Raw genomic sequence first — 23,455 nt, 5'->3', positions numbered from 1 at the left:
GAGGAGGCAGAAGGTTCTGGGAGATGGACATGTGCAGTGCTCGAGGTCCTTCCTGCTCCTGAGAGGCTAGTCTCTGCCGAGGGCCCAAGTCCTCCCTTCCAGGTGGGGGCAGAGTCTTGGTGGATCTTGCTGCCATGTTCCCATTTATACTGGTCTGACCCGCGGGCACGGGCAGAGGGCAAGTGGCCGGGCCGCCCCCTCCCCCCAGGAAATCCTGCCCCTCCGCAGGCAGAAGGCATGCCCACCCCGCCCCTGCCTCCACAGCTCCTTCTTTGTGGCCGTGGGGCAGGGAGAGGAGCGGTGGGCACGGCGGGGCCAGGGCAGGGGCAGGGGCCGTCCCTGTCACTGCTCTTCCTCAGGGCGAGCACGCTGCATTTCCTCCAATGACGGGAACAGAACTCTCCACGCCAAAAGCCAAGCAGGACAGGATTTCTAGGCCGCTCTGGCTGCTCAGGCAGTTTGGGAGATGAACTTTAGCTCCAGTGCCAGGGTCCGTGGGGGATGATGGGATGGGGTTTAAAAACCGGCCAGGATGGTGGGTGGTCAATGAGCCAGACCCCGTCATCAGCCTCCGTGGAAGCCTAGCACACGGGGAGCTGAAGGCCGAGCCCACCTGGGAGAACCGTCTGCTACAGGGGCTGCGTTCGTTTTCAGGAACAGCCCAGAAGTTACAGAAGAACCAGTTCGGTCTCCAGGTCAGACAAGCTTGCTCCCCGGCTTTCATCACGGTGTAGCCTTTACACCTAGACAGCGAGGCCAGTCGGGCGTCAGCCAGGAGGCAAACTTTACCTTGGCAGCTGGGCGATGCCAGGAAAGTGACCGTGTCGGGCGGGATTAAAGAAGGCCCTGGAAGGATCCAGGGCTGAGCCCAGCGGGGCGGTGAGTGTCGGGCGGCCTCTAGCGGCCACTGCCGGTCACGCTGCTCAGCGGACACCTGACTCGCAGGGAGAAAAGACACTTCTTCCATTTCTTCCAAGACAGCAGCGGTCGTGAGAATATAAAACAGATCCAGAAGCAAAAAATGTAATTACATTTAGTATTTAGTCAAAGACACTAAATAGTTGTTTTGAAATACAAATAACTGAGGCTGATCCTTTTGAGGATATATTTATTACATTCTAAAACCTTAAATAATTTTTATCAGATACATTCAAACGGAAAGAAAAACTAGGACAACTAGAAATTCAACATTTTTCAGAGGGTTGTGGGCGCCCTATTATTATTTAAATGTGTTTTTATTTTGCCTACAGGAAAGGTGAGCCATATTAATGATGGCATAACCAACTGGTGAACTTCATCTTGGCCTCCACTTGATGTCTTTTACCCCGTGGAAATGTCTTTTCAAAGCAGTGTTATCTGCCCATGGGGAATTTAAACAGGAGTCATCGTCATTTTCTTCCAATTTCTGGAAATAAATTATGTTTTACACAGGAAGGCATTTCAGGAAAGTGTTTTGCAACATGAACAGACTGAAGAAAGAACCCACGTCCAAACTCCCAGTCCCATCTCCCCAAAAGGATGCTCCCAGACTCTAATGCAGGTGGGATGCCTGGCAGGGTCCCGGGGGCCCTGGAGAGGCGGGAGCTCTAGAAACGCCCCTCCCTACATCCTGCAGAACTCACGGCCCCCCAGCGGCCCCCCGCGCACTTGGGTCAGGAAGGGGGTGAATGCCCGTGGCGCCAGCTCTGCTGAAAACCTATCAGCCCTGTACCTTGAGCTCCTCCTGTCTTCTGTGATAATACAGCATCAGCTGCTTCTGCTCCGCACTGCTGATGATCGGTTCTCGGGCTGGGGCCCCTTGTCCCCTCTGCAAAGACGAGGGCAGAGCAGACTGTGGATTACAGCACTCTTACAGGGGCCACCTGGGAAGTCACAGTGAATGTTTTATAACCGTCTTTGCCGACTGCTACACATAAACTGGGGATCCGTTCTGATCATCAGGAGAGGCTTGGTCTCCAGCAGCCCCTCAACCCTGGGCCCTCATGGCGGACAGAGACCAGAGGCCGGGCAATGCCACCGGCCGCCGCGGGTCCAGTGGAGAAGGGATGGAGATAATCGTGGAGAAATGATTTAGGACAAAGCAGCCTCGCACGGATACGTCTCTACGCGATCTACATCTGTTAACGACTTCTGGCACATCCTCCTTGTTTACAGAGTATCAGTACTTTGAAAACTTGAAACCAGTGCTCTAGGCTGTAGTTTCCGTTTCGAGAACCACTTTTAGTTACTTGCAGCCCTATTTCTAAGGTTGAAATTAGCATGGCTTATGTACCCCCCCCCCATTAAAACAAACTGCAGATATCGTCAAGCAATCCATACTGTCTTCCAGTTTTCGCTGTTTTACGTTAAGCCTGCACTAACGGGATTAAAGTATGTGTAACAAAGAGACTAAGTGAGATTTACTCTAATTTTTTAGTGGTTGGAAAACAGTTAACAAGAAGTGCTGTCGTGTGAAAGCAAAAGTACTCACTTGCTGAATCTTGGCGATAATTTTGGTTTTCTCGTTTTTGCCCACATAGTCTGAAAGCTTCTTTGTTCTTCTGAGCTCCTTGGCCGCCCACCACAGCTGGGCCTCGGATTCTTCAATAACATTCAGTCCTGCCTGGGGCCGTGGTCAGAAGCGGCTTTAAGGTGCATCCGGACACTGGCCCACGCGTGTGATCCTCCCCCAGGTGCACGGAGCCTGGCTGGGCCCCCCTCCACCAGTGTGGGGCAGGGTCTGGCATCTCAGCCCCGCCCCACGTCCCCTCTCCCCACGGGCGGCACCACCCCCCCCCACCGAATCGAAGCCCTTGCTCATTTTCATGCCTTTCCTGGTAGCTCCAGCTCTTGCCCTGACTTCGTCACCCTCCTGCTCTGGGAGGTGGGGAGCACCCTATCCCATGTGCACCCTCATCTACAATACGAGGTCCTTCTCGGATGGATTTTGAGGACACTGCCAGGAAAGAACACTGGAATCCAGCCGGGTTTTTACATCTAGGCACAATGGGGCTGTTTGTCTGCTTCTGCACAGCCCGCCTATTTAAGATGGCTCAGAGCCACAGGCACTGTCCAATGGGATAAAGGATAAATGAGAAAAACAAAGGAAAATGGAACGTAAATGCAGGAAAATAACATGAAGCAAAAGGTGAGGCTAGAACACAAAATTCCAGGCAAAGGGACCAATGAATGCACTTTGGGTAGAAACAGGCACGAGTTAGGTTTCTGGCTTCCCAGTGGCCAAAGAGAACGGGCAGGTTTTCAGTTACTCCTGCTCCTCTGTGTGCCCTCAACCGCGAGCACTACCTTCGGGGTCTCCCCTAAACCCAGGGCTCTGCTCGGAAGCACAGCACGGCAGGATGGAAGGCTGCGTAGGAAGCGAAACACGACGTCCAGGAGAGGAGGCCCAACTCTGCAGTGACCCACCCCACAGGACGCCCGAGAGCCACATACCTGAGTCCCAGACAAGTCTTCTTTATTTTCGAATTCCATCCGGATGGGATCGTATGGCGGCAGCCCCATGGGATAGACAATCATCACTGCACCTCGCAGCTGGTCCAAGGCGTCTTTCACCATCTCCATGGTAACACACACTCCGGCTTCCACTTGTTTCTGAAGGGACAGGGACAGGAATCATTCTGTACACTGGGACTGACCGATTCAGTAAGTACTGATCAGGTTCTTGTACCGGCCTCCTGCAGAGACGACTGCCACAGGACACAAAGGACTCCAATGGGGCTTGCTACCGAAGCCACCAACGTCCTCGCGGGGCTTCTGCTGTGCCCGCCACGGCCTAGGCCACCAAGCAGACTACGAGCGGGGCCAACGAGGGCAGTCAAGTGCAGAGGACGCTCAGCAGTGCAGACCGAGGGGATCGGGCCATGCCACGCCACGGTGGGGGGAAGGTGGAGCAGGCAGGTGAGCGACAGGACCAGGAGAAGCAAAGAGCAGCATAAGTGCAGCCAGTGCACCAGTGCCCAAGGGGGTTGGGGACGTTGGGGCTCGTGCTGGGGAGGCCAGGCTGAGGAATCTGCGCTGAGGACAGGCGGTGACGTCTCTCCCAGGCAGGAGGGACGGTGCAGGAGCCTAACCTTGTGGTGGGTGAAGAAGGCTCCCGGCTGGGGGAGAGCAGGGAAATGCCCAGGAATTTCCTGAGTGGCAGGAATGTCTGTTACTCGTAAGGAGCCCCTTTGGACCACACCAGAGTTTATGCTAATGAGGTGACCCATGTGGGACCTCATTTCAGGGAGAGGGAGCAGAGATTAGAGGGTTGAAACTTTCAGACCCAACCCCTATCACCATCCTGGCGTGGGGGGGGGGGGGAGAAAAGGGAGGGGAGCTGGAGAGGAGTCCCGAGGCCCAGGATTTTATTACTCACGCCCACGTAATGAAACCCCGATAAAAATCCTGGGCATCGGAGCCCGGAGGAGCTTCTGGGGCGGAGAACACACTGCTATTCAAAGGCAGGTGCCGGGAATCCCAGAAGCGCCCACAGGCTGTGCACCCCGCACCCCAGACCTCACCCTACATCTCTTCCACTCGGTGCTGAGCTGTGTCCTTTACAACAAAGCCATAGTCGTAAGTACAGCGCTCGCAGGGTGTTCTGTGAACTGGTGAACCAGGCGGGGGGTTGTGGGAACCTCCAGATTTACAGCCGGGACAGAAGCGCTGGGGGTTGCCTGGCGTCTGAAGGTGTGGGCTCTTGCCAGGGACCTTGCCCTTTCACTTGCGGGGTCTGCAGCAACACTGCGTAGTGTGAAACCTGAACCCAGGCCTCCCGGTCGGTATCTGCAAGGCACCAAAAGGCTACCAGGGCGCCTTCAATAAAGCGGTGGCTGTGGCAACGGAAGGCGCTGGGTTGTCGCCATCGTGGGACAGACGGTACAGGACCCGAGGTAAGGCTCACGGGGCGGGGGGGGGACAACAGCCTGTGTCATCGAGGCACCGGTGGCTCTGCCAAAACCAAGTGGCAAGTCTGCAGGAAGTGCTTCTCCTTGGGTCCAGAGCACAGGGAGGAGCGAGGAATCGAACTCTCAGCTGTAGGAAACCTGAGCTTCCTCGAGGGCTTTTGGGAAGAAGCGTCTAGGAACCAGGTGCAGGCGAGGGAAGGCATCAGGGGGAGGAGACAGATTGGAGTTCCCTGCGGAGGCAGACCGTGCATTTGGAGGAGGAGGTAAAACACTGGGGGGAAGGGCAAGGAGAGAGAAGAGGACCCAGGAGAAAGTGCTTCGATAAACACGCAACGTGGTGAGAGGCAAGAGAAAGGGCACTCAGGGAGCTGGGAGGGGACAGGAGGACAGGAGGGTCCTCGACGTGCTCAGAGGACAGTGTCAGACAGAAAAGCCTCCGACCTGCGAAGCGAAGGGGTGGCCCTGAGATGGCCGTCTCTGTGGGGGAAGGAAACAGAGGCCGGGTCCTGAGACACCCAGGAGGTTCCGGGCCACGCATGTGGCGGTACGTCTGCTCCGGGAAGCTCGCTGGGAGGGACAGGGCGGTGTGAGGGCGAAGCCGCAGAGAACTGATTTCTGGAGAAGGAAAGAGGCCTGAGTGCATTAACAGCGTAGATGTAGCCCGCAGAACAGGAGGCACTGAAAACATCGCCCCCATCCTGGGTTTCCGGGCAAGCAACAGTGGGGGCAGCAGAAGAAATGGGAGAGCCCGGGGCGCGGCGGCGGGGAGGGATTAGACACAGATCAGAGTCTCCAGGGAGGGATGAGAAGAGGACCTTGCAGGAGGGACAGAGAACTGAGGGCTCCTGCCAAGATAGCCTTGACCGCTGTGCCACACAGGAAGGAAGGAGGCAGGCAGGGCAGGACGCAGGCCATTTGGAGCCTCAGAGCCCGGGGCCTGCTGCCCACGGCCAGCCGACTGGGGCCCAGCTGGGCGAGGATGGGTTAGGGAAGCAGCGTTAGTGGGGCGGCGTGGCCGGGCGGGGGCTCAGGGATGGGGAAGGGGGACGGGAGGTCCTGCGCTAAAGGGGGCCATTCTGGGTGACGGTGCTCTAATCTGACCGAGTGGCGGACTAGTAAGACAGGAGGAGGAGTGACCGCAGGAGTTCTGGGGCAGGGACGCCCAGGTCCCAGAGGGGGTAGAGGGGGGCAGGGCGGATGTGTGGCCTGAGGGAGGAAGGTGGACCGTGCCCTGGGGGCCCAGACCCGAACTCTCTAAAGCTCTGTTCTCATCTGTGAAACAGAGGGGATGTTCCTGCCTTGCTTGCTCGCAGGTGGCTCACGAGATTGTTTCGGGAGTCACAAATCCCCAGAAAACATATCAGGTCTTCCCATCAGAGGCTTATGCCAGAGGATGGGTGTGCAGAGCTCCCAGATACGGGGTCACGTGAGGCAAGCCTTTCTGCTCAGAAAACGTCACCCACTGCCACCAACGTTAACTCAGCGCGGGTGAGTCATTTTCTGTACAAGCTCCACGAAATGCCAAGGGCAGTGATTCCTGGCCAGGTAACACGGCAGGGTGACAGAGGAAAGCCGGTGAGGCTTCAGGGCAGCAGACACCCCAATGACCTGGTCTCCTGCTCTCAGCAGAGGGACAGCTCAGGAAAAGGGGCCAGAGAGACAGTGGTCTCGTTCCCGAGGAGCCACCACATCTGGATGGCCCACCATCTCTCACTCTCCCCATGATGAACCTCCGGCCACAGGACTCGAACCTTCTCCTGCTTGCCCCACAGTGCTAACTGTCCCCACCGTGGCCAGCTCTGGAGAGGGGACGGTGATGTGCACTGCATTTCTGGAGGCGGCGTGGAAAGGGCCCCGGGCGAGAAGTCAGGCCGGCCACTCGGGAGCCCTGCAACTTTGGGCAAATCACTGCAGCAAAGGACTGGAGCCCGAGAAGCCTCTCTGTGAATTTGGAGACAACCACGTAAGAAGATCCACAAGCAAAGAGACCAGAAAGGATTTCCACAGCAGACAGTGAGGGGAGTGAAGGGTGCAGAGCAGTGTCCAGGCCACGATTTTCCTCCCACGCCCTGACACGTGCTAGTTTGATCAGGTGTTAACAGTTACGATCAATACTGTAAAAAAAAAAAAACAAAGGTTCTAGGATCAAAGGCATTTTGGAAACACTGGATTGAACCAAAGCCTTCCTTGTCGGACTTGAGAGAGCTTTTGCTAAATTAATAGGCACTGAAGAGCAGTCATTCCTGAAGCATTTAAAGGATTAGTTAAGAGCTTGAAGAATTAAGGACATGTTGGTTTAGAAGTAATTTTGCCCATGGGGCACCTGGGTGGCTCAGTCGGTCATGATCAGGTCAGGTCAGGTCATGATCTCCCCATCCGTGGGTTCAAGCCCCGTGTCGGGCTCTGCGCTGACAGCTCGGAGCCTGGAGCCTGTTTCGCATTCTGTGTCTCCCTCTCTCTCTGCCCCTTCCCCACTCACGCTCTGTCTCTGAAAAATGAATAAACTTAAAAAAAAAAAAATGTAAAAAGAAGTAATTTTGCCCAGGAATGCCTGGGTGGCTCAGTCGGTTAAGCTTTTTTTTTCGTTTTTTTTTCTTTCTTTATTTTTGAGACAGAGAGAGACAGAGCATGAGCAGGGGAGGGGTAGACAGAGAGGGAGACACAGAATTTGAAGCAGGCTCCAGCACAGAGCCCGATGTGGGGCTCAAACTCATGAACCGTGAGATCATGACCTGAGCCGAAGTCAGACGCTCAACCAGGAGCCACCCAGGCGCCCCTAAAGTCAGTTAAGCTTCTAACTTCCGGCTCAGGTCATGATCTCGCAGTCCGTGAGTTTGAGCCCTGCATCAGGCCCTGTGCTGACAGCTCAGAGCCTGGAGCCTACTGCAGATTCTGTGTCTCCCTCTCTCTCTCTCTAAAAAATCAATAAACATTGAAAAAGAAATTAAAAAAAAAAAAAGTGATTTTGCCCAGTGATCCATAGGAAAAGAAAAAAAAAAAGTTATCCACTGAGAAGGCTGGAATGGGGGGCGGAGGGTAGCAACGCCCAGGGCCAACACATAAATAAAGCAAGTGACAGAAACAATTATTCAAACATCCTAATATTCTTTTCCTCCAGGGTCACATTACCTGCACTGTCAGGTATGACCTCTGTTTCTCCTTCTATGAAACAGCTTCTGCCTAAGTACTGGTGACCATCGCAAAAAAATAATTCATAGCGGCACGAACTCCAGCAATCAAGTATCCACGGAGCTCTTACAGGGTCACGATGTTTACGTTTCACTTTCTCAAGTTCTCCCCACATCTCCCCCCATCAGCTCGTGGTTGTGCCACACGCACTACACGGTGTCCCACACGTCCACGTTGCACTCGCGCGGGCCAGGCACCCTTTCTGCCTGACCCGGGAGACCAGGAGGATTCAGGACAGCTGTCACCAATATGAAAAGGAAAAGCGACCACCCACACCCAAACAGGCTGGTCCTTGCCTTGCCCCGGGAAGGCTAGAAAAAGAACAGGCGGGGCCGCAGATAACTCCACTCTGGAGTAAGTGGAGTGTGTATTTCAAATGACAGGCCTTAGGGCTTCATTTAAAAAAAGCTAACCTTCGATATGATTGCTCTGGCCTCTTCTATAGTCTTCTTTAACACTTCCTTCATCTTTTCATTTGGAGCTGTGGAAATAGAACCGGGAAGAGGGAGAGAAACAGCTGTCTTTAAAGGTCTTCTTGGGGAGGGGAGAGGGAAAAACTAACGAACAAAACCAAAACAAACAAACCCCAAAAACCCTTAGATGTCCCAATCCCTCCTGGCCAAGTCAGGGAGCAAGGAGCTGAGAGGAGGACACTCGTGGAATTCAGGTGAGGGACACAGGGAAGCTGGCGGCGAGAAGCTGGGAAGGCTCTCAAAGCGTTGCTTTATTTATTTATTTTTTTTAAGTTTCTTTATTTTTGAGTGAGAGAGAGAAAGATTGTGCGCAAGCGACGGGAGAGGCAGAAAGAGAGGGAGACAGGATCGGAAGCGGGCTCTGCGCTGTTAGCAGAGGGGCTAACGTGGGGCTGGAACTCACGACCCATAAGATCATGACCTGAGCCGAAGTCGGAGGCTTAGCCGATTGAGCCACCCAGGAGCCCCACAGAGCTTCAACTTCTTAATAAATAAAAGTATGAATTAAGACACTGAAAACGCTAGAAACATAAAGTTGTGTTAGAATAGAAATGGTTAATTTAAGATAATATTGGTTTAAAGGTGAATAATGAACCATTAACTGGTTCTCAGGACATAACTATTATTTTTTTTCAGTGATGCAATTCCTTCTAAAAAGCACAAATATCTTGGGACGTATGGGTGGCTCAGTCGGTTAAGCGTCTGACTCTTGATTTCGGCTCAGGTCATGATCCCAGGGTCGTGGGATCGAGCCCCAAATCAGGCTCTGTGCTGACAGCAAGGATCCTGCTCGGGATTCTCTCTCTCCTTCTCTCTGCTCCTCCCCCTGCTTAATGCTTTCTCTCTCAAAGTAAATAAACATTAAAAAAAAAAAAAAAAAAGCAAAAACATCTCTCCAAATTGACAATGAGTTTACATTATGAAAAGCTGTGGAAGACAGCCAACCATTTTCCAGGCTAAAACCCACCCGAAATAACACTAAAAATTCCTATCATCTTCACTATTTTTTTTACAAAAATATTTTTTGAGCCTGTCAAGTCCTTGTAGGGACACTTTTGTATTTCTTTTGCTCCTCAGTGTTCTAGCACAGTAGATACGTAGGTGCTTAGGTGTCTGTTAAACGATCAATTACGGTCTTTTAAACGGGGCCTTTTAATCAGGTTAAAAGGGATAAGCCATCAAAATGGACTCCCGTCTTTTTTCCTTGAAATTCCACACGATCAACCACACACTAAAGGGGGAATGATTTCAAAATGCTGATATGGACCAAGACGTTTTACACCACAGAGGGCCGTGCCCTCGATTCAAGGGGAGACGATGTGCCGACACTCATCGCCTCTATTCACACAGAATCTCTAGCCAAACCCTAGTAGCTGCAAACCGTAACAGAACAGAACCCTCAATACATTGTCAATGATTGCCCCCCAAAACTATTCGGTCGAACCATATTCAATTTTCACCATTTGTTACCTACAAAAATGGCAGCTTCAGGTGGTTCATCTGATGTAAAAGCTAGCAGCACCTTAGTAAAGAAAGAGCAAGAAGACGGATGCTTCCTCGACCTACCCGATTCATTCTGGATTTGCATGGTACCACGGGAGTCGGTTACACGGTGCAGTATTTCATATGTTTGTACAGAAAACTGAGGTCTGTGTTTTTTGCTTTTTTTTTTAAATTTTTTTTTTAATGTTTATTTTATTAGAGAGAGACAGACAGAGCATGAGCAGGGGCGGGGCAGAGAGAGAGGGAGACACAGATTCTGAAGCAGGCTCCAGGCTCTGAGCTGTCAGCACAAAGCCGACGCGGGGCTCGAACCCATGAACCATGAGATCATGACCTGAGCCGAAGTTGGACGCTTAACCAACTGAGCCACCCAGGTGCCCCCTGAGGTCCGTGTTTTCCCGTGAAATTGCCACCTGCATACTTCCTGCTGTGCTCGCGCGTGCACACAGGAGACACAGGCTGGATTACCTTGCCCATTCCTTCGGCCGATGTCATCCTTTTTAAATACCGAGCCCCCACTGGGTACACACTTTTCACCCCATTCATCCCTTAATTTCAATTCTTCGATCTGGTCATCAGTCAGTCCTTGCATATTAGGAGGGAGAAATATGCCATGTTCTGCCAATTCTTCCATTTCTTAAAAATAAGAGAAAGTTACACAATACGCATCACAATTATCATCACAACACCTTACACCTCAGTGAAATGTAGGCTCCCTGGGGGTCAGGGGTCTTGCCCAGCGGCTCCCTATTTTATTTAGCAAATGCTTAGATACCACTTGGTTTGGGCCAGGCCTGTCCTTGACCTTTGACACACGGTCGCCCATTTGTCCTAGGTCAGCAGCGGCACCGAGTTTAGGAGCTCACCGTGGTCGCGGGCAGCAGGGGCTGCAGGCTCTGTGCGCGAATCTTCTGCTGGGCTGTACCTTCTGGGACTCAGGGGGCACAAGTTAAAATTCACTGACGGTCTGAATACATATCCACCAAGGGCGTTACAATTTCCGAGCGTGTTCACGTAGATTATTGCATTTCGCCTTGTGAGGCAGGCAAGAGAATGCTCCACATCCTGGTCTTCCCTAATTAACAGCCCTGTCACCTGAGGCTTGCAACTTTAGAGACATACTTTCTAAATAATTTGTGTAGATCTGGTCAGTGGAGAGGATTTCAGGCAATTCACACCCTTCCAAAGCGGCAGAGATGGGACTAGACTTTGGTGTTCTGGTATCATGTTCATTATGCAAAAGCGTGGCTTTGTATTTTTCCAATCCCGTATATATTCACCCCAAAACTAACCCACACTTCAACCTTGCAAAATTGCTTGCCCTTCCTTCCTTCCTCCCTCCCTCCCTCCGAGTTTCCATAGCACTGTAGGAAGACACCAGGTGGCTTGTAATAATACAACACTACAAAACAAATGGTGTAACTTAATGGGGTCTTTATTGTCTCTCTCCCTACCAGACACTAAGCATCTGGGGGCCAGGGGCTGGTCTCCTTCACCCTGGTCTCTGGCAGGCAGAGAGCCCTGGGGCCTGCCTGAATCACAGTGGACAATGGGAGCTACAGAATAAATGAGTGAGCCACTAGCACGGCTCGTAATATTTAGCAGCACATTTTCAATTGATAATTTTCTAGAAAAAGAAGTTGGAGTCACTCTTCTCCCCAAATGTTTTAAATAAAAAAGGAAAACATTTAATACTGAGCTGGTTTTGGAATCAGTAAATTTTCTAAGAAACTATATGTATGCGCCGTAAAGACTGGAAACCATAACCCTTAAGGAGTTCTCCATGGCACAAAAATCACGTATTACAGAAACACTAGACCACGTCTGGAGTATCACCATGGGAGCACAAGTAGGGAGCACCTCGCTCGAGGCGGAAAGTCGCCAGACAGCGCTGCTCTAGAGCGTTCGAGAGGAGTGACCAAACGTTGTAATATGAGAAACAGGCTTGTGTTTACTGGAGAAGGGCAAGGGACGCCAAGGTTGCTCTTTCCACCCTCGGGAGGTGGGGGCGTCCCAAAGTCAGGTGCTCCCCCACCGGGAGGCGCTCCACTCCAGGCGTCTCGACAGAGTGATTTCCTTCCACTACACCTGCTCTCGGACCGGGTGTTTGGGCTCCCCCGGGTTAGCCCGTCTCCCCGGCTACTTCACACCCTGCCCCGCGGCGCTTCGGCGCGCACTTGGCCTTGCCCGCACGCGGGGTGCCGAAGTCACTCCGCTCTCCGCGGGACCCCGGCGGACTGTCCCCTCTCGAGCCCGCCGGCCGCACGTCTTTGCAAATCTTCGCAAACCTGACCCTCCCCGCCCAGCCGGCCCGAGAAAGTCTTGCGGCTGCCGCCCCACTTCCCCATGCCAGATGGCCCGTTTCTCCCCGCCCCGGCGCGGGCTCCACGGTCCCGGCCGCAGACTCGCCGCGCCGCTGGGCCGCACCTGAGCAGACGCGCTGCACCTTGAGCCGCGCGTTGTAGACCCGGGTCACCTGCACCGTGAGCTCCTCCAGCTCCGTGCTCCCCGGCGCCTGCAGCAGGAACTGGCTCTCGTCGCCCCGCTTCACGTGCAGCAGAACCATGGCGGCCCCGGAGACCCCGCCGAGGCGGCGAGGAGGCCCGGGATGCGCGGCCCGCCGTAACCCGAGGCCGAGGAGCGATCGCCGCCCAACCGCTGCTTGGAGTCCGGAACTCGGGGCTCGAGTGCCCGCGGGGCCGGGAGGGGGAAGGCCCTCACTCCCGGAAGTGCCTGTTGCCAGGAGCAACAAGGAAACACTGGGGCCGCCAGCGCCAGTCAGAAGCCGAGGGTGGAGAAGCCGCAGCGCGCGGGGGCGGGGCCGAAGCTCCCGGAAGCAGGTGCTGCCGGGCAACGATCCACTCGGTCCGAGACGGCCGCCGTCCAGCGCCGCCCCCCGCCCGGCAGGATTCGTCCTGCGCCGTTCCCGGAAGTGCCCGTTGTCGGGGCAACAGCCCAACACAGCCCAAGCTATCGGAGGGGAGCGCGGAACGCCCCGTCCACTCTCCCGGACCCGAGGTTCCACCTAGAGAGATGTGTGGGGCGGGGGGAGGGGTGCGGTGGTGGGCACCCTCAGACGCCGAGCCCTGAAGCGGGTCCCCGCTGCCGCTACAAGTCCCAGCGGCGTTTTCGCCGCTGTCGCTCACCACTTCCGGAAGTGCTTCCCGCTGTTTCCGGTCTGGAGATGTTCGCGGCGGGGGGCGGAGTGCTTCGCGCGGGGCGCGGGGTGTGAGCACCGAGGGGCGGGAAAAAGTGTGCGTCCTCTTCTGTGCGGGCTAATTCGGATTCGCCTATCTAGGGTGGCTCTAGCGGCTGCTGCCGGAGCGACCGTGCCCAAACTCTCCAGCCAGCCACCGCCCGAAAAATTCTTATTGAACAGGCGCTATTTCTTCCAGGCGTGGGTGACACCGCGGAAAGGCCAGGGTCACTGCTGTCAGGGAGTTTATATCCCAGTGGAAGTGAGAAAGAGAAAACAAAATATAAGGAACAAGGCAGATTCAGATAGAAGCATAAAGAAAACCAAATTGGGTGACATTTGCACTTAGTCCTTGATAACAAGGTGCCACCAAAGCTACGTACGATAGTGCAAGGCTTCAACCCTCGTTATCTCCTTCGAAAGGCCATTGCCCGATCTGAATATTGCAAGCACCTGCTACTTTGTATTCCTGAAACTTTGGCTCTCCCCATTGGAACTTCGTCCCTGGGGTCTCCGGGGCAGAGTGGATAGTGTGTGACTATGGGCTTGGAAATGCCAAAAACCAATTCGGGGTCTCATATGAAGACTGTTAGACTGGTCCTAGACAGGGTATGGAGCCCAGCGAGCAGATGTGTTTTCACCTCTAGTATTGGGGCAGGGACCACGCAGACCCTGGAACATGCAGTACTGGGCAGAATGGTAAATGTCTCTGTTCTCAGAAGGAGAAGGGGACCTACTGTGTTCTCTGAGCTCCTGAGTGCTGGCCATAAGGTCATCTCCCTGTTTTTCCTGAATCTGATTCTGTACCCCTAAGCCAACCAAGCTTACAACTTGGTTGAAAGTGTCTTGCTTTCTAGGTGGTGAGAACCATTTATGCGCAAACTCCTATGTTACAGGGTCTCTGGGTGTAAGTTTTAAAATTAACAAAGCGTGGAAAACTCATGTGCTGGCCATCCCGTTTCGTTTAAATATGTAGTTTATTATTTGGTAGGAATCATTTGGTAGAAAGTATGTAGTTTATTCCTCACTTGGTAGGAGAACACTCCATAGACCAAGCGCTTGCAGTATCTTTAATCTTTGTCAGCACTGATATTTGCCGGTGTAGTCCTGCTAACTTTTGTTAACGTTCCTTGCAGTGTCCTCTTTCAGTCTTTTTTTCTTTTTTTTTCCCCTCATACAGGCCATGTCTTACAAATTTGCGCGTAGCTTTTTCTCAGTGTGGTTTCGGTAATCCTAAATCGTACCAAAGACCCTCTCTTGTCTTGGCACGACTCGAGCGGGTTACTGAATTTGAAGACAAAAGGTGGTATGTGTGTGCTCTTGAGCAGTGCGGCTACTTTTCTCTGAATATTTTAGGCGCTGTTGCCTTTCTAGGGTGAAGGGCATCTTATGACCATTTGTACCTAACGAAGTGATGCATAAGGGATGAATGCTGTGGTCTAGATAATAGGTCATTCATGTTGGCTGTTAGATATCAGGCAGCGAGGGAGGAAAAGAACAGATTTTTAGTCTGCTGAAAAAAACCTTTTTTTTTTTTTTTTTTTTAAGGCCCTAACAACATTAGAGATACATTTAAAGCTCCCACGCAGCCCTCTCTGATTCTGTTCTCTCCTTCCCCTTCTCCAAAGGTAACTACTGTGCTGAATTTATCATTCCCGTTGGCTGTTGTTATACCATCAACACATACGTGTATGTCTCCCTAAAGAATAGAGGATATTTTTCGTGTTTTAACTTTTATAGAAATGTCATATTGTATTGTTTTCTAACTTACACAGTGGCCTACTGTCTAAATCTGTCACTCCATTCCCGGTGACGATTAGTGTATTTCTAGTTTTTACCATGACGCACATTGCCCGTCCTGTTCCACGTGCGCTAGAATTTCTCTACAAGTCAGATTTCTTGGGATAGAGCATATGGATTTTTCTGGGCATGGTTAAATTGCTCTCCAGAATCGATACTCTGTCAACACCGGCGTATGAGTCCCCATCCTTCTACATGTTCACTAACTCTTGATGTGCTCAGACTTATTTTCCTAAAATTAATAAACAGGGACTTTGAAATTTTGTATATCAGTTTTCCTGTGTGTGTGTTTGGTTGTCCTTTGTCCGCCACCATGACTATAGTTAGTTTGTGGACTTGCAGAGCTCAGGATCTGGCTACTCGTAAAGAGGATAAAAAGATAGGTTATAGACAGGGAGAAATATTGGCAAACCACGCATCCAACAAAGTGTGAGTATACAGAAAAGACACCAACAAAGTGTGAGTATACAGAAAAGACAAAGAACCCTCAAAACACAACAGTAGGGGTGCCTGGGTGGCTCAGTCGGTTAAGTGCCTGACTCTTCATTCAGACTCAGGTCATATTCTCACGGTCAGTGAGATCGAGCACCGCATTGGGCTCTGTGCTAACAGCAGAGCCTGCTTGGGATTCTCTCTCTCCCCCTCTTTGCCCCTCCCCTGCATACGCTCTCTCTCTCTCAAAATAACCAAACATTAAAATAAAATAACAGTAAAAAGAAAACAATCCATTTAGAAAACAGGCAAAAGACACATATTTTACCAAAGAAGATGGCATGTTCACCATGAAGAGGTGTTCACCATGGTTAGCTATTAAGGAAATAAAGCCACAATGATACATCCTCTACTAAAATGGCTAAAAGAAAAAGTAGTGACAACAGCAAATGAAAGCAAGGATGCAGAGAAGTCGATCACTCATACATTGTTGATGGGAATGTAAAATGGTCCATTCTGGAAGACAGTTTGGCAGTTTTTTAAAGATCCAAGCATCACCTACCCTGTGGTCCAGCAATTGCACTCCTGGGCATTTTCCCAGATAAATGAAAACTTATGTTCACAAGAAAACCTGTACGGGGGGCGCCTAAGTGGCTCAGTCGGTTAAGCCTCCGACTTCAGCTCAGGCCATGATCTCACAGTCCATGGGTTCGAGCCCCACATCAGTCTCTGTGCTGATGGCTTGGAGCCTGGAGCCTGCTTTGGATTCTGTCTCCCTCTCTCTCTCTGCCCCTCCCCCGCTCACGCTTTGTCTCTCTCTCCTTCAAAAACAATAAACATTAAAAAGCAAAATTAAAAAGAAAAAGAAAAAACCTGTATGGGAATGTTCATAGCAGCTTTGTCTATAATAGCCCCAACCCAGATGTCCTTCAGTGGGTGGGTGGGTGAATGCCTAAACCAGCTGTGTTAACATCTACACCATGAAATACCACTCGACAATAAAAGACATCTGCAGTCTTGATGAATCTCCAGATAATTATGCAGAGTAAAAAAGTCAATCCCAAAAGGTCACATACCGTATGATTCCATATATATGGAATTTATATATTTATATATAAATATATATATGTACACACACACACGCACGCATACATATATATACACATATTATAAAACACTCCTGAAGTGGCAAAATTATAGAACTGGAGAATAGTGGTTTCCAGGAGCTAGGGACAAGGCAGGGGAGTTAGGATGGGATGACAGCAGGAAAAGGGCAACATGGAAGGATCCTGGTGGTGACGGGAAGTGCTTTGCATCAATGCTAATGTCCTGGTTGTAGTATTATACTATAATTTGTAAAATGTTACCACTGGGGCGGGGGTGGGAAACTGGGTATAGGGTACCTGGGATCTCTCTGTATTATTTCTTAGCAACTGCATATGTATCTCAATCATAAAATCAAAAGTTTCTTTTAAAGCCTATTATTCTGTATCTATAACTTCTACATATCTTCTGTATCTAAAATTATATTGAACATGATTCAGTGATTTAAGAATCAACGTTACTGTTCTGAATAGCAATCATACAGGACTGAAAAAAGGCAATACTGGAAGGAACTACTAGCCTTGGCCTTGAACTTGGGTCTTTTTAGTCAGTCTCCTGTGTCTGGCCGTCCTTGTGCCTATTTCCCTTCTACCCCGCATCATTCATGCTTCATGCATTATTTTCAGGCCAATAAGACTTTGAATGAGGGCCTCTCTTCTTAATGATGATTTGTAGTCTTAGAAGATTTTCTTACTTTTAGATTATTATATGGAGAAGTAAAATGGATGAAATGAAGTCTTGAATTAAAATACCTGATCTGAGAGGCATGTGGGTGGTTCAGTCGGCCAAGTGTCCAGCTCCTGACTTGGGCTCGTGTCGTGATCTTACGGTTCGTGGCTTTGAGCCCTGTGTTGGGCTCTGCGGTGGCAGTGTGGAACGCGCTTGGGATTCTCTCTCTCCCTCTCTCTGACCCTCTCCCGCTCATGTGCTCTGTCTCTCTCTCTCTCCTCAAAACAAATAAACTTAAAAAAACACCTGATTCGACAGCTGATCCCCAAACGTCATTACACTTGCATATGTAAAGTTCAAGGAAAATGGCTGAGAAAAGTTCTTCCCTCTTGAGCAAAGTAGTCAACATGGTAAAGACAGGTATATTTATTTCATATGACAGCACATTTCACAGATATGTACAGAATGTGTACCACTGACTTTAATACTGTACTTCTATAAAGTATATAGTTATAAATATTGTATGCCACATAAGCAATAAAATTCTTACATATAAACAGCAATCTACTATAGAGAACAAAGAATTCACAAAGAGATCCTTAGTGTCTAATTTCTGCTCTGCTTTTAACAGAACTGGTAAATATTTTAATAACACAGAATAATGGCTAGTTATTTGCAGCGTACCTTTCACTTTCCTAACTCTGTGCCCTTTCGGCAACTTGCCAAATATAATTTTCCTGATAAAGGCCGAGCTGCTGCGGGATACGTATATTTTAGACAGTAGTTTGTACTCAAAAGGAAACATCGCTCACAGAGACCGCAATCCGCACTAGTGAAGTTTATAATGAATTCTTTTTGCTAATGGAGAGCAAATACCACATACACTAATCACATAGATGTTAAAGCCACAGTTTCAAGAAGTTAATTCACATTCTGAAGCACACTGCTTATAGTAATACTGCTGTTTAAAATATACTACTGCTGAAATGATTAGAACCCCCAAAAAGCACAATATAAAACTCACAAGAGTTAGTGCTAACAGCGAATCCTGGCTGTTAACAGAGAGAGGATTACTTCTAGAAATATAGTATCTTGATAACATTTGAGCATTTAGAAAAGTGCTTTTTTTCCCTACTAGATTTGCTTTAAGTGCAATGCAGGTTGCTGTGCTTTTCCACTTTACATAATCTTAGCCATGAACTCTATTTTGATATTCTCCCAGTGCACATCTTTAAAGGTTAAATGTGGACAATGGAATTTAGGTGGACATCTATAACTTCCTATAAAAGGAATGTTAGTATCAGTCTCAACGGCTGAGGATGATTTTAACTTAAGCTGACAACAAAACATCGCTCACGGAGTTTTCTGTTTGGGATTACGTGATGATACCAAAACACTACCTTGTGTAAAAATTCTGTGAACTTCATGAGACAAGAGCAGGGTCAGTTGCATATTGGCAGTGCGGGAGACAAAATCCACAGCTAATTTGAGGGGTAGCCTCTAAAAATGTAAAGCAGCTTCACAGATGTGTTGCGTAGCCTCTGATGGGGACAGAGCACACACGCGGAGTAGATCCCCAACTCCAAGCATTCTGAGGACCGCTGCCTTCCCTGCTATGAAGTTCCGGAGAGAAAGCAGCAAAGGGAAAGTGTGGGAGGGGAATGGGCAACATACACCTTAGTGCAGGGAGAGGGGAGTGCGTTTAGCTCTGATATTCCTCATTGAACTTGGAGGTATGTGCCTTCCTGAGAGATAAGGCCATAGCGCTTTGTTGTATGGGCTGGAGTGTCCATCCACATGACCGTGACCACAAAATAGGCTGCTTCCAGCCCCAAGAACCTCCTCCCGGAAAAAAAAGCATCTGGAGATGCTGGAGCGCAAAGGAACAAAGATGCGGGTCATGTGTGTTTGGGGGAGGGAGATGAAATGGTAGGAAAGTCTGGTTCTGTAGTGAGATGCTAGTTTTGGAAAGAAAATTAATGAACTGTCCAAATTTCATGTATAGCCATCCTTTTGGTAATGAAACACCGAAAAAATAACTCTGTTAGAACGTGTAGGTAAATATTTTGTCTGAGTCCTAAGTTTTACAAATATGTAAGTGTATACATACGTATGTGTGTGTGTGTGTGGTGTGTACCCATGCCTTTTTGTGTTTTAAAGCCATGCCTTTCACAATGGTCTCAGTATAACTCTGATAGCTCTTCGGTAAATACCTGGAAACACCATTGTTAACAAGTATCAAAGAGCAGGCAAGAATGTCAGCTAGAAGTTGTTTGGGCTTTTTTAAGGTTCTTCAGAGAAGACGGACAGAATTTCTGAATAAGGACTACTGTCTGAAGTAGTTTTGAGCACTGTTTATGGCTACTCCTCTCTCTTATTTATCCAAACAGAAACACACCAAAACTCCAGTTAATAATGAGAAGGACTTTTTCCTTATTTCCAATATACACATATTCCAGCTTTGTACACATTAAATAGTGGTATTTCGTGACAACATCAGTGCACTTAACAATTCCATATTGCACATAATGAGGAACTAATGCCCAATTCTTTTGGCTCTCACCTGCCCAAACTGAAAAACAAACAAACAAATCCAAAACTGTTTTCTATTGCATAACCTTATCTTTCTGTAAAGTCTAGTGTGGGGGATGCCTTCGATGGCAAGGTTGTGAAAGGAGCTACAGGAGGGGTGGTGGCAGGTGGGGGCAGAGTGACAGGAGGTGGAGGTGGTCGTCTTGATGGCAACACACAGAAAGGAACATTTGTGCCTTTATTCCAGTCATCATCAAAGGTCACGTTGGAGCCAGAGAGCGAACTCGGCTGATTATTCAGTAGGTCTGGACAAGAGGACTTTGACTTCCCTTTCACACCAAAGTCCTCCTCTTCCTCGAAGGTTACCCATCCTTTTGGGTTGCTGATTTTTGCCGAAGACTGGCCCTGCAGATCAAAACTGTCCTTAAAACCATCAAATGATGAAGGCTTGCTATTGTTATGACCAAGAGGCTTCAGGGAAGGGAAAGGACTGCTGGCAACAGGCTCGTCTTTGGAGAGCCACGAAGTTGCCTCCGATTCTTGAGACTCGGCTCTAAATGGGTTTCCGGGAGCTGCAGTCCTGTCGGTGAAAGGATTTGTGCTGGTCAAGCTAGTAATAAATGGGTTTGGAGAACATCGCATATTTTCCTGGGATTTACTCCGGGCTGGAATTGGAGGCATGCAAGTTACAGAACTCAAAGTATTCATGTTACTTTGTGTTGCAGAAGGCAACTGAATCAACCCCTTTGGGTTTGGGGTTGGAGCACATGATGTTTGAATGGATGACTGAGCCTTTGATACAGCAAGCAGACTGAATGACAGATCTTCAAATGGGTCACTCTTTAAGGGTGATTCCAGTCTGATGGCAGAGACTCCATTTGTTTTCACCTGAAAAAGAGAACACCCAATAATGAGGGAAAAAAAAGACAACATGTTACTTTTAACAACCCCTCTATGCTTCCTGTCTCAGTTATTCATGGGGGGAGGGGGAGGGGGCAAGGATACAAATTTCAAACTTAAACAGCTTTGTATAGTTTGTTACCCTGGTAGTTTAAATAAGGTAAGACAACTAAAACCTTACTCTTTAAAACCTCCCTACTACATAAACCCCTTTATTAAAGACATTTGTTTAAACCCCAGAGAAGTTAAATAGTTTGTTTCATTCATGCAAGTTCTAATATGATGTAAAATGGAGAACTGGACAGAATTCAGCAAATGACTTGAACATGCCGTTTTATCAAATGTTAGCGTGAACGCAAGAAACCCGTATTTAGAACTTATGCTAGATCTGTAGAATAAACTTCCAACACCTATCGTGATGATGATGTGGTTTCATTGTTCTTTTAAATATATTTTTATTTAAAGTTAATGTTACTATGGAAATTAAACTTCATGAATGGAAACTGACTTCATTGGTATGTTTATATTCTTAAGCTAAAGACAATGCATCTTTTCTTTCCTTTTCTACTTGGAAAAATGTATTTTCAAAGCATTTTTTGCCTTTTAAGTTCTCCTTTGTAGAGTAAACTCTGCCAATGACGTGACAATATTCCTTAACTGACTTTCCTCATCTTGTAAGAAAGTTTCAAAACAGATATGCTCATTAATAACCACATGCAAAGATTGTTTAAAACCGGTGGGCGGGGGGTGGGGGAGATATCCCATTTTCTATTTGGTATATAATCCGTTCTTTCCATGTGGCAGAGTTGGCTGTGAACCGCCAGGAGGCGTGTCCTGAATTACTTTACGGTCGTAAAAAGTGTGCACTCTTGTGCCTAGTTCACAAAGAAGCCAGCTGGGAGAGGAGCATGTCTATGGGACTGAGCAAAACCAACTTCTCCAGCTTCTTTAATGGGGAAGAGAACCCTGGTCTTAGGAGCAAAAATTAGCTCATCACATGCTTCATTTGGATTAAAAAAACAAAAGCAACCTGTACATACTTATTGATACTAAACAGATGACTCGGATATTGATGCCAAATTTAAAGATAAGAAGATAGACTTTTGGTTGAAAAGGACAGGGAAGGGAGCATTTGGGCTCAAGGCCTCCAATGTAACAAAATGGAGCACCACCTAAGATAAATTTAGAGAGTTGGGAGAGCAAAGTAACTAAATGTTCACCAGCTGTGTTGAAAAAAAAGAGCAGTGGTCCCCACCCACCGAAAAAACGTAACTGCATTTTATAGAATAGTAACTTGCTACTTTAACAACAGGGAAGGCTGTTCATTTGCATAAGGCAATGACGGATAACTTCAATAAGTGAGTAACTTTCAAGTATCTGATTGTTTTATTCAATTGTCCTAGAACATACTTCCTAACTGAATAAGCAAGTATATTTTTCTTCAAACAACTTATTAGGACAATAAATTTGTATAAAAGAGTAAACATGTAACAGACTCAAAACTGTATTCTAAGTTATTAAAGGTAAGCAGATGTGTTTATGGAAATCTGCTTGAAAGACAAATCTATTATAGACATTAACAAATTACAATTAACTCTATATTAGAAATAATCTCTGCATTATTTTAGTTTTAAAAAAAAATTTTTTTAACATTTATTTATTTTTTGAGAGACGGAGCGTGAGCGGGGAGGGGCGGAGAGAGAAGGAGACACAGAATCTGTGTCTGACCGAATGTGTCAGGCTCCAGGCTCTGAACCCATAGCACAGAGCACGACATGGGGCTCGAACTCACAAACTGTGAGATCATGACCTGAGCTGAAGTCAGACGTTTAACCGACTGAGCCACCCAGGTGCCCCTAAACTTTTTTTAATGTTTATTTATTCTTGAGGGAGAGAGGGACAGAGTGTGAGTGGGGAGGGGCAGAGAGAGAGGGAGACACAGAATCCGAAGCAGGCTCCAGGCTCCGAGCTGTCAGCAGAGCCCAATGTGGGGCTTGAACTCACAAGCCCTGAGATCATGATCTGAGCTGAAGTGGGATGATGCTTAACTGGCTGAGCCACCGAGGCGCCCCCCTGCATTATTTATGAATGCAGCAAAATGGCAGTATCTGATCGGGTGTGGGACCCAATTCCCCCATGGCAGATGGAACAGTCCACAACACAGACATTACAGGAAAGGAGAATTTTATACTTTGCACAGCTTAGAATAATAGCAGGCCTGTGGCAAATAAATGCTTTATGTTTAAATTTATTTTCATATATAAAAAATTTGTTTTCAAGATACATTAAAGGTAATTTGGTAGCAGCAGGATCACTTGAAGTTACAATGAAAGCCACACCACCATTCACTATACTGGAATTAATTTATAATCTAAGCAGGTTTGTGATGAATTAACATGAAAAATGGGTGAGGAAGGTGTTGGAAGGACCTTTAAATAATCCTGTTATAATATTAACTTTTATCTTTCTAAAAGTTCTGCCTTACCAAAAATAATCTTGTTACTAAAACTATTTGAAAAAAATTTCCCAAAAGAAACCTAAGAAAAGAAGTTAAGTTTTGCATTTATGTAATTCTGCCATCATTAAAACCCAGAACCATTTCGTCTTGCCAAACAGACTTTTGTATACCTTCAACCTTCTTGAAGGTACACCTTTTAGTTTTGTTAATTTTCATAAAAAATAGAGCAAAAAAAAATATGGTAAAGCATTAATAAGAACAACTAAAATGGTTCCTAAAAATCTGAAATACTAAGAAAAAAACAGGTTTA

At 48.3% G+C, this 23,455-nt stretch overlaps 2 protein-coding genes across 6 annotated transcripts in view; both read right to left on the bottom strand.

The window, feature by feature from the left end:
• Positions 1-1,093: 1,093 nt before the first annotated feature.
• CFAP298 (cilia and flagella associated protein 298) lies at positions 1,094-12,793 on the bottom strand. 2 transcript variants are annotated; one of them, XM_042955879.1, is made up of 7 exons: positions 12,482-12,793; positions 10,523-10,690; positions 8,492-8,559; positions 3,433-3,591; positions 2,471-2,602; positions 1,712-1,807; positions 1,094-1,405 (listed from the first exon to the last, which is right to left on the bottom strand). In XM_042955879.1, exons 1-7 carry the CDS (start codon positions 12,618-12,620, stop codon positions 1,295-1,297), a joined length of 873 nt encoding a protein of 290 aa, XP_042811813.1. In that variant the 5' UTR covers positions 12,621-12,793; the 3' UTR covers positions 1,094-1,294. The 2 variants fall into 2 exon arrangements, with proteins under 2 accessions (XP_042811813.1, XP_042811814.1); XM_042955880.1 differs by lacking the exons at positions 8,492-8,559; positions 12,482-12,793 and having other exon boundaries at positions 10,523-10,600.
• A 4,873-nt stretch (positions 12,794-17,666) lies between these two features.
• Positions 17,667-23,455, bottom strand: part of SYNJ1 (synaptojanin 1) — a 91,227-nt gene continuing 85,438 nt past the window's right edge. For all 4 annotated transcript variants that reach the window (XM_042903429.1, XM_042903431.1, XM_042903430.1 and 1 more), the window contains one exon: positions 17,667-20,675. In XM_042903429.1, the coding sequence (XP_042759363.1) occupies positions 19,875-20,675 (801 nt within the window). In that variant the 3' untranslated portion in view covers positions 17,667-19,874. The remainder of the gene's footprint in view (positions 20,676-23,455) is intronic.

The sequence above is a fragment of the Panthera leo genome, chromosome C2, assembly GCF_018350215.1.
Source record: "Panthera leo isolate Ple1 chromosome C2, P.leo_Ple1_pat1.1, whole genome shotgun sequence".
Taxonomy (NCBI): Eukaryota; Metazoa; Chordata; class Mammalia; order Carnivora; family Felidae; genus Panthera; species Panthera leo.
Note: the sequence above shows the minus strand (reverse complement) of the source record. Positions and strands in the feature narration are given on the sequence as shown.